Genomic DNA, 9,480 nt, shown 5'->3' with positions numbered 1-9,480 from the left:
ATCATTATTCTTCAAAGGGAACCATCAACAGGTTTTTGCCTAATTTGACATAGAGACTAGAGATGATGGTTTGGCCAAATAAATTATCAAAGTAAAACAAAGGAGATTTAACTTGCTTTTTTACACTTCCACAAAGAAAGAAAGATTAGGATGATTAAATTAAATATGTGAGCTTAAGTAAACATGTAGTAGAATGTAGAAACAGTAAAGACCAAAGCTATCATCAACATGTGCCTACAACTGTTAAAACTGTACACCTCCAAAAAACATATTACCTCTTCCACGCTAATTACAACCAATGTCACTAACAAACTATTCTGGGAACTTCCTACATCCATCAGTAATACTGTTACAAAGTATAGGCTTCGACCCAGAAGGGGTAAAACTTCTAAACAAACTACCTGCCATCTGCTCCTTTCAGCATTTCTTCATTGTTCAAATTCCTGAGAGAGTAGAGAAGAACATGATGATCACCAACGATAATGGACTATACAGCCTGCAATTTCTTCTGCCTTTTCTTTGCAAAACTATCTTGTAACACACTAATATTTGCCAGCTTCTTTGTTAGAGAACAGAATATTACATCTTGCTATACAGCATCATTTGTTTCGGAAGAAGTTTAGATCCCAACGACGCAATAAACCATCCATGATATTGCTTGACGGATTCTTTACAACTGTTACGGTGGCTTTTGTGCCAACTACATCACTATCAGATGAGCTTTGGTTGCTAACTCTAGCATCACTTGAAGGAGAAGGCCCATTACTTTCAGCTGCTTGGGGACCTAGAACAGTAGTAGCTGGAGTACCACTGGATTCATTCCTCGCATCAGTAAGTGGAATTTGAGGTGCCACATGAGGCGTATTGGCTTCTAATGTGGTGGCAGACTCCTCAGTCAGGGGTTCAGATTTTGCCGCTGTAGAAGGATCCTGCAGATCATTTTTCTGGGATGGTTCAGGAGGAGGCCTGTTGCCAACATTTGATGAAGGTTCCTCGACAACAGGGGGCTTGACCTCCAGATCCTTCAACGACTCAAGTACCGCTACCATAAGCATCTGACACATTCAGCAAATTTAAGCATAGGATGAAAAGGTGGATACAAGGCCAAGAAGAGGGACATATTGTTATCCACTCACCCTCTCTTCTTCCTCAATATTGTTTGGAAAATCTGCCAAGTTATCAAGTGGATATTCCACATACTCATCATCGTCTATCGATGCAGGAACATGAGGACCATAGGGATTACCATTGGCAAGTTCAAAGCTTATCATCTTAGAAGATGAAGCAACAGGATCACTTCCGGAGCCTCCTCCCTGCAATAAAAAGGTTTTATTGATATTACATCAACTGCACAAATATGCCAAGTTAAATCAAGAAAAAGTCTTCAATGGACTTCATATAGTACAAAACATGCATTGAGGATGCCCACACTCAAGAATGTTCATGCCCTTCCAGGATGTCCGACATCACCTTACATATAAAGGTTTCCTATGCATGATCACAGATCGACCAGGGATACCCATTTTTTCCCTTAAAAGAAAAATTTTAATACCATTTCCAAGAAAAGATAAGCTGGTACATGGACTCCAAAACCATTTAAAAAGTTTTTCTTCAAAAGTATTAGCATATACACAATGGAAGAGAAAGAACCAAGAAGTTTTTAGGTAGAAGAAGAATGTCTTTTGATGGAATGCTTTCCAATGCAATGATAATTTCCATCTTGATTCTCTCAGCCAAATGGTGGGTGTTTGAAAATGGTTAAAGAGATACCTGAGCTTCAGACTGTTCATCCTTGGATGACATACCAGAAGGGACCTAAAAAATGTCAAACAGAAAATGATTATCCATCTAGCATATATAAAATGACATTGGTGGACTGTGTTAACACAATCCAGAGTAATGTTCCAACAAGGCAGACCCGACCAAACTATTCCAGGGACCAACACATCGATGATCACCTATTAAAATATAGATGCGAAGCTCGCCGTCTGCGCCTAAGATTGTTAATTTAGAAGAAGAAATCGAATAAAATCTATTTATGAAGCAAAATACGAAAAGGAAGCTTCCAGGCATTAGCTGCAACTGAGGTTACTCCTGTATTTTTTTTTTCAAAGATCTTCATTTCCTGCATATCTGGAGACTGTTCGCATAATTTGGACAAAGGAACATATTTTAACCCCCCAGCCTTTACCAGATTCATCATTTCTCTTAATTGGTCCAGGCAGGCTTTTATTTCTGGACAAATTCAATCATGATGGTAAAGCATTGATATCATACCTCTGTCCTACTTACAGGTCTTTTGGAGCGGAGCTGCTTAATGGCATCCTCAGTACTGTTTGCTCCAGGACCTAAAATTCATAATTCCTCTTCAAAACAAGAAGAATTCTAGCACATATCCCTAAATCAGGAAATAAAGGAATAATCATACCCACAGGTGAAGATAACAGTTCATCCGAATTTCTCATTTCATCAACAGTACTCCAAGAACCCTGTAACGTAAAAATACCCAGTTTAAAATATTTATATATATATTATAGTAATTCATCATGATTAAAACACCCAATGACGCGCATTCGAGTGAGAAATTACCCTGCCAAAATAATCATGTGACATGTCCAAGAATGCACCTCCAACTTCATCAACCGGAGGTTGTAAAATATTGTTGAAAAAGATACTAATAGAATCAAAATAAAATTGTGGCCGTGGAGAGTTGTGATCTCCCTCAAATTTGATAATATTCTTATCCCCCTGCCAAGATCAGATACTAAAAAATGAATAAATCAAACAGCAAAACTTACATAATTATAATAAAAAAAATCTTATCCAGCAATTAAACCACAATCAGATAGCCTCAAGATTTGCGATGACAACAAAAATATGAAACATGTTACGAAGCTGTAGAGAAAAAGGACGCAATCACCTAGATGAGGAAAAAATACCAATAAACTAAAATGAGAATAACCAAAGATCGTTTTCAGACTATGATAAATAAAAGAATCCTGCGCATGAACTTCTAACTAACATGGTGTAAAGTCTTTAATACACCACATGACAACACAAAGAATTTTCTCCATCTTCAAATTCAATTATGACCAACTTGGAATACCAGTAACCTCTTGGATTAGCCCTAAATAAAAACTTAACTAGGTAAATATTTTACCCAGGGTAATAACAGAATACAAAATATTTTACCCAAAGTCAAATTGTAATCTAATATAAAAAAAATGAAACCAAGCATGCTAAAAATGTTCTCCACTGGTAAATTTCAGAACAAAAGGGGGACTGATTTTCTAGAGAGCAAGGTAAAAAATAGAAAGAAGGGAGGCAAAATAAAAGAAATTATTTTCACAGCAGATAGCAGATCTTTCATCAGGTACCAGGTACATCGAAAGGCTTTAACCATTGTATTAATTCGATTTGCTTATTCCTTTCCTCTTTGTATCCTATGCTCATCATCCCAAAGATCCATTACCCAATTTACTACTGCCATTCTATTACAAATATTTACCCAAGTAAAGAGCAAAAGTTAGGGAAGATGCAACTGTAAAATCAATATTGAGCTGGTATCATTGAACTACAAAGGGTCTACAGCTGAAATGGAAAAGATTACCACATAAGCTTCATATATGCGATCGGAATGATGGGGTTGTATAAAGTCATCCTCAACCGCATGACCAAACAAGACTGGAACAAAGCTAGATTTGGCTACCTTCAAAACAAAAAAATAGAAGGTGTGGAAAAACTATTGAAGGTGATAATTAGATAAAACCGTAAAAGGGAAAGGAATGACAAATGAATATCATCAATCCACAACAAATCATCCAACACTAAGACATATTATTATCATTAATTAGAATTCATAGTGAGTGCTCACATAATGCAACATTTCCCCAGTTTCCACAGCCACACCACAGATCGTACAAAAATGTGTATTTATAACTTGACATAAATCTGTCAAATCAAAGTTTTATTTCTTAAGTGAGAAAAAACTGACAATCTTATTACACTTGTGAAGGGAAACAAAACATGGAGTGCAAGTCTACATGGTGTAGACTATAAGTTGATGTCTCATTCCCCGTGGATATCATTGACTTGCTCCATATTGGCACTGATACTCGATGAACAGCCAGCATGAGACGCAATTTTCAGCCTAGCCCATTAAACACCACATGACAAGGATTGTCTGTTCTTTAAAGTCATTCAAACATGTTATCGTGAAAGGAATTATTCAACCAATTCCAACATAATCCACAATGGACGCTCATTATGTGTATTTTACAATCCAATTTTTATATCAAGAAAGTAAATAAGTAATGGTCTGGTAACATTTTAGGGTTGTGGTCCAAGCCCAGAAAATGTCAGGTAGAGTAGAGCTAGTTCCAGTTAAACGAACGGAATTGCACTAAAGAATACTTCGATCTATTAATTCAGATGAAATTTTTATACAGAAAAAAAAAAGCTTAAAAGCCACTTATCAAAGGAAAACTTCCAAATTACAGGCTGGAAAGCAATCTGATAACTTAAGTTGATCATTTAGGTGCAGATACCTTGATGGTGTTCAACTCCATTATGTCAAACTTGGCCTTTTTCAAAATTGCTCTCCTCATATAATGGATTGCAAATTTGACCTGGAAAGGAGGAAAACCATAAATCTGAGATATAACTCAAGCCCAGGATAAGCAGAGAAACCCATAAGCCTTTTGTACATTCGATTAGGTTGACAATGAGCAGATAAAAGAATAAAGATTCATCTTCTTACAGTAAACTTAGGTAGCCGTATTTTGTAGGTATCCACAAGCTCCATCATCAGATCAACCAAATCAGAAAAAGGGCTATCAAGAACCATTCCTGCAATTGAAGGATCCTCCACTCCATACATCAGGCTGAAAGCAGAAACAAAGCAATGTGTCAGAAGTCTCCTCCTAAACACTACTTTTTTTTTTTACTCTTCTGAAAAAAAATTGAAGCAGCAAACTAACAAATATCCTACAGGGCCCTCTATGCATAACATGTGACAGCCCAGAAAATAGGTACGTGAAATTAACTCAGGTAATTTCCATAGCCAGCCATGACCATTCTTTATGGAGACTCCAATTTTGCAACAAAACCTCTCTTCTTTCTCAGTTTCAGGATCTATTCAACCTCCAAAGCATTAAAGCCACCTATAGAAGCTAATAGCTAATTGTGTATTATTTCACACTCTTGTAGTTATAATCACCCATGAAACAACTTGAGGAGCCATGCCTGTAATGACTGACCAATTCAAAATAGAAAGAAAAAATCACAATATTTTCAGGTCAATGTCCAGACAAGTTGAATTAGGAATTCTGGCCTTCTAGATTCTTTCCCAAGACTGGCCATTTAAGAGATACCATAACAATTTCCAGGAATAATTTCAAAAGTAAGACAACAAAAAATAATATCCTGAAAACATTTATCATCTAGTGGTCTAAGCATATTGGTCATCTACGATACAATCATAAAAACAAAAGAAACCTGGTCACAGCACCCATTGAACGGCCCCAAAGGCCAATTAGAGAAACATTCCCATCTGCCCGCAAGTAATCCACCACAGCTCTGAGATCATCCTTCTGCAAATGAAACCACAATCCCCATTTATCAGTAACATAAGTGGGCAGCAGAAGCTACTACCATATGATTAGTTGCCCTACGATGGTGCTCAAAACATTTGCCTAAGAAAAACATGAATGGGGCATTATATACAGAACTGTGTGAGAGAGTTGGAGAAAGATGAAGAAGGAAAAGAACATTTCCAACCAGTGAAACTATAAACATAACCGTCTACAAACTTGTGAGAGAGAAAGAGGGAGAGAGTCACAGGAAAACATTTCTACCGAGAGAGAGAGAGAGAGAGAGAGAGAGAGAACTCCAAAGAAACTTCAAAGCACCAATCTTTCCATAATAGAAAAGCTTTCTCCTGTAAAGGCAAATCATCAACCCCCAAGCATCCCCTTAAAATTGTCCCTGATGCGAGTTTAAAAGTCATGGCTTTTAGGCAAAATGCAGAAAAACAGGAACAAGCTCTGACGGTGAACCAATAGATAACAACATTTATCATTAGATAATCATACAATGAAGAGTCAACCCTCAAATTCTAGCAGTACTATACTGAGACATACGAGCAAGTAACAATGGGAAAGGGAAATTACTCTAAACTACAGATAACCAGCAGGTAGAAGTCTATGAAAGATCAGAGATGGAACTTAAGGGTCATTCCAGAGCTTTCTTCATGAATAATAACAACGATTTATTACTCCAGTAGAAAAGCCATAATAGATTTGCAGGAGTCACATAGATGTACATAAAAAAAAAAATCAACATTAGCCAAGGTGTCCAAAGTTGTAGCTTAAGACATGATGCTCAGAAGCACACTAACACATTTTAAACTATAAAACAAATTAAGTCCATTGTTTATGTTTAAAGTGATAGACAAGCATATGCATAATAGTAAATTTGTTGAAAAGAATCCTACACAAAAAGTGCTTAACAGGTTTCTGAAATTGAACTACTTAATGTATGCAAATTGATATTTTATGTATAAGATATTTGTTCACATGAATCCATACATGTTCTTCCTGTAATATTTGCAATTCTAGCAGTGGAAATATCATTTTCCACTTACTTCATTCCAACCCAAAGAGACGTACTCCCCTCCAGAAAGCCCAGATCCAGAGAAATCAAGGGTAAAAACTGTGATATTCAGCGGCAATAATATAATAGCAGCTTCACTTCCATCTGCCCTACAGCCACTGGAATATTATCACAAGAACAATACATTAGTGTAAACCAAACTGATGACAAAATGTATGTAAAAGAACGTCATTTCTCGAAATTCTACACAATTACAAAAGAAAGGTATTTTATTCTCCTCTATGCAAAGGATGTTAAGCACAAACAATTACTGTCAGTGTCAGGTTACAAGGTTAACAGAAAATTAAGTTAAATATCTGTGCCAGAAAAGGTGGTACAGGGGTTCCTAATTGAAGAACTCATGAAAATTTGTTCTACTTTGTAGCTTCACTAACCTGTTTCCATGGCAGTATATAACACAAGGCAATGCCTTCCCCTCTGAGAAACCTATTGGCATATAATGGCTACATTGAAGAATCTCCCCACGACAATTTGAAACCTGCATAGGTTTCAAACTTTTTATTATTCAAAATAAGAGTAAACTGAAAAGTTCATCATTTTAAATGCAGGCAAAGACATATTCCCTCTGACAACAACACAACCACCAAAATCAGTTAAATGGGAAAATTTTAGGTTTATCAAATAGTAATGGATCATATCAATCCCAAAAGTATTCCACAATTAATTAATATACATTGGACCTAGCAAATCTTATTTTTTGATGAATTAAGTTGATAAGATAACAAAAGGTGGCCCTGATATACAAAGGGGATATACAAGTCCCGAAGAGTGCAAGTAACCATCTAACATTTATGCAGGCGGGAACGGCAGGTTTACTGCAAAAGAAGATACAGAAAATAATACAGTCTTAATCTTCCCAACTGAAAACTCTGCATCTCTGAAGCCTCCTTTCCACTTCAACTCGTTCATATCAAATAGGCCAAATGCGCATTCTGTTATGACTAGTCAAACTTACTTGAACAAATTGGGATTAAGAAAAGGTTTCTGGTGAAGTATAAGGAAATTACTCAGACACTTAGTGCCATTTATGCAGGTTTATGACCAGAAAAAAGGTAAACATTCAATAACCATTGTTTTAAACATGCAAATAGATAGTAAATCACGTTTTATGCACCACACAAAGTATGCTTTCTATATATATAGGATCATCTTACCTCCAAATCCTTCCTTTGGTACCATTTCCCTTTGAGCATGAACTCTTGATCTAACAAATCATTTTTTGGGTTGTACTCAGCTCTGCAAGGCAAAAAAACATGGTAATGTTACCTGTAAAACCAATTTCTTTCATAGCAAACTGAAAACTAAGATAGAACCAGTTCATGACCAGGTCAGCTGGGTGTTTACTATATGCAGTAATTAGTCGCATGAGCAATGCCCCGTTTCTTGTGCAATATATAACTTTTAGATGCAAGCAAATATTTTTCTGTAGAAAGTTAAGGAGCATGCCAAAATTTTAAATTGCTTTCCTAGCATAGAAGTTAGGAAAATCACACAAGTACTTTTGTCACACCAAAAAACTGCCTATTTATTTCCTGCCAGAAGTTCCCTAATATATATGAATCACTTTTGCATCGACAACTCCAAAAATGCAGTTCCTGGATATCGAACCACCAGCAGTCAGACAGCAGAGAAAATACATAAAGAAAACGTTTGATCGCAAGTCGTCCACAAGGTAATGGAAAACAATCCACACTCAAGCATTCAGCTTGTTTTCCCCCCATATGTTCTGATCTATCTAGGAAATGAACTTTATCCACCACTTCAAGATTGAATCTATACCAAAAAAGTCTGCAGCACAAATTTCCATACGAAAGGATGTACATTAAATTGTGCCCAAAATGCAGACAGCGATATCAAATTTACAACTACATTGATGACAATGTTTTCAGCAAGAACTTCTTTATTCTCAAAATTTAGAATGATATACAAAACAACTTAAAATCAGTTCACATCCATGAAATTACTCCATACATACATAACTCCATCTAAAATAACTCAGCACACAAGATTCGACTAGCATGTGCACAAACAAGCATCAAATCTGAACCAAATTACTACACACAAAAAAGGAGAACCCATATGACCAAATACTTGGAAAAGTCTACAAATTCCAACTTATAAAAGCCAAAAACAACAAAAGCACCAAAAAACCATCTCAGAATGCACATAAAAATTCAAACTTCAACACCTCTTACACTCCATGCCAAAAAGTGATATAGAGAAAAATAGTGCCTTGATACAAAGAAAAAAGGAGACGAAAAGGGTAAAAAAAAAAAGGCTACTTTTTTCCCCTTACCTGGGCGGTCTTATTATGAAGTTAATGAGCTGTTCCATGAGTATTCAGACAAAACCAAGATCTTATTTTTCCTCTTCTTCTTCCCCCCTCTCAACTGTTTCACTTTTTGAATATAAAAATTTAAAACTCCTTCAAAGGAGTTCAAATTGTGTGTCTGTAAAATTATATACAACAAAACTGAAGTATAATTTCCAGTTATGATATCAGATTTGCAGAATACAAAGAGAAAGAGAGAGGGCTTAGAAGAAGAAGATTAGCAGTATACAAATTAGGATGCTGGGTTCAATGAAATTGGAAAGAAGAATATTGTAAACGGAAAGAGAAAGAAAAGAGAACCGGCCTCCTCGCTGTTTTATAAATTTGTTCATTCACTTGTTAATATGGTCATTGGTGCCGTGTTTACTTTACTCCCTTTTGCTTTTCGTTCCTTGCAATCAAAATCTGAAGGCAAGAGAAAATATAACTAAAAAAGAACATTTTTTTAGATAGGAAATTGACAAAACCAAGCCAAG

At 36.0% G+C, this 9,480-nt stretch overlaps 1 protein-coding gene across 3 annotated transcripts; it reads right to left on the bottom strand.

The window, feature by feature from the left end:
* Positions 1–133: 133 nt before the first annotated feature.
* On the bottom strand, positions 134–9,460 carry LOC113738188 (uncharacterized). 3 transcript variants are annotated; one of them, XM_072084276.1, is made up of 14 exons: positions 8,969–9,460; positions 7,827–7,908; positions 7,047–7,150; positions 6,644–6,770; positions 5,497–5,591; positions 4,760–4,883; positions 4,548–4,628; positions 3,611–3,709; positions 2,590–2,748; positions 2,429–2,489; positions 2,293–2,348; positions 1,771–1,815; positions 1,137–1,313; positions 134–1,055 (listed from the first exon to the last, which is right to left on the bottom strand). In XM_072084276.1, the coding sequence occupies exons 1-14, from the start codon at positions 9,004–9,006 to the stop codon at positions 600–602; spliced, it is 1,704 nt and encodes a 567-aa protein (XP_071940377.1). In that variant the 5' UTR covers positions 9,007–9,460; the 3' UTR covers positions 134–599. The 3 variants fall into 3 exon arrangements, with proteins under 3 accessions (XP_071940377.1, XP_027121217.2, XP_071940378.1); XM_027265416.2 differs by having other exon boundaries at positions 2,278–2,348; positions 8,969–9,457; XM_072084277.1 differs by lacking the exons at positions 7,047–7,150; positions 7,827–7,908; positions 8,969–9,460 and having other exon boundaries at positions 2,278–2,348; positions 6,588–6,707.
* Positions 9,461–9,480: the final 20 nt, after the last annotated feature.

The sequence above is a fragment of the Coffea arabica genome, chromosome 3e (assembly GCF_036785885.1).
Source record: "Coffea arabica cultivar ET-39 chromosome 3e, Coffea Arabica ET-39 HiFi, whole genome shotgun sequence".
NCBI classification, from domain to species: Eukaryota; Viridiplantae; Streptophyta; class Magnoliopsida; order Gentianales; family Rubiaceae; genus Coffea; species Coffea arabica.
The sequence above is the reverse complement of the archived record's forward strand: the minus strand, read 5'-3'. Positions and strand labels throughout refer to the sequence as shown.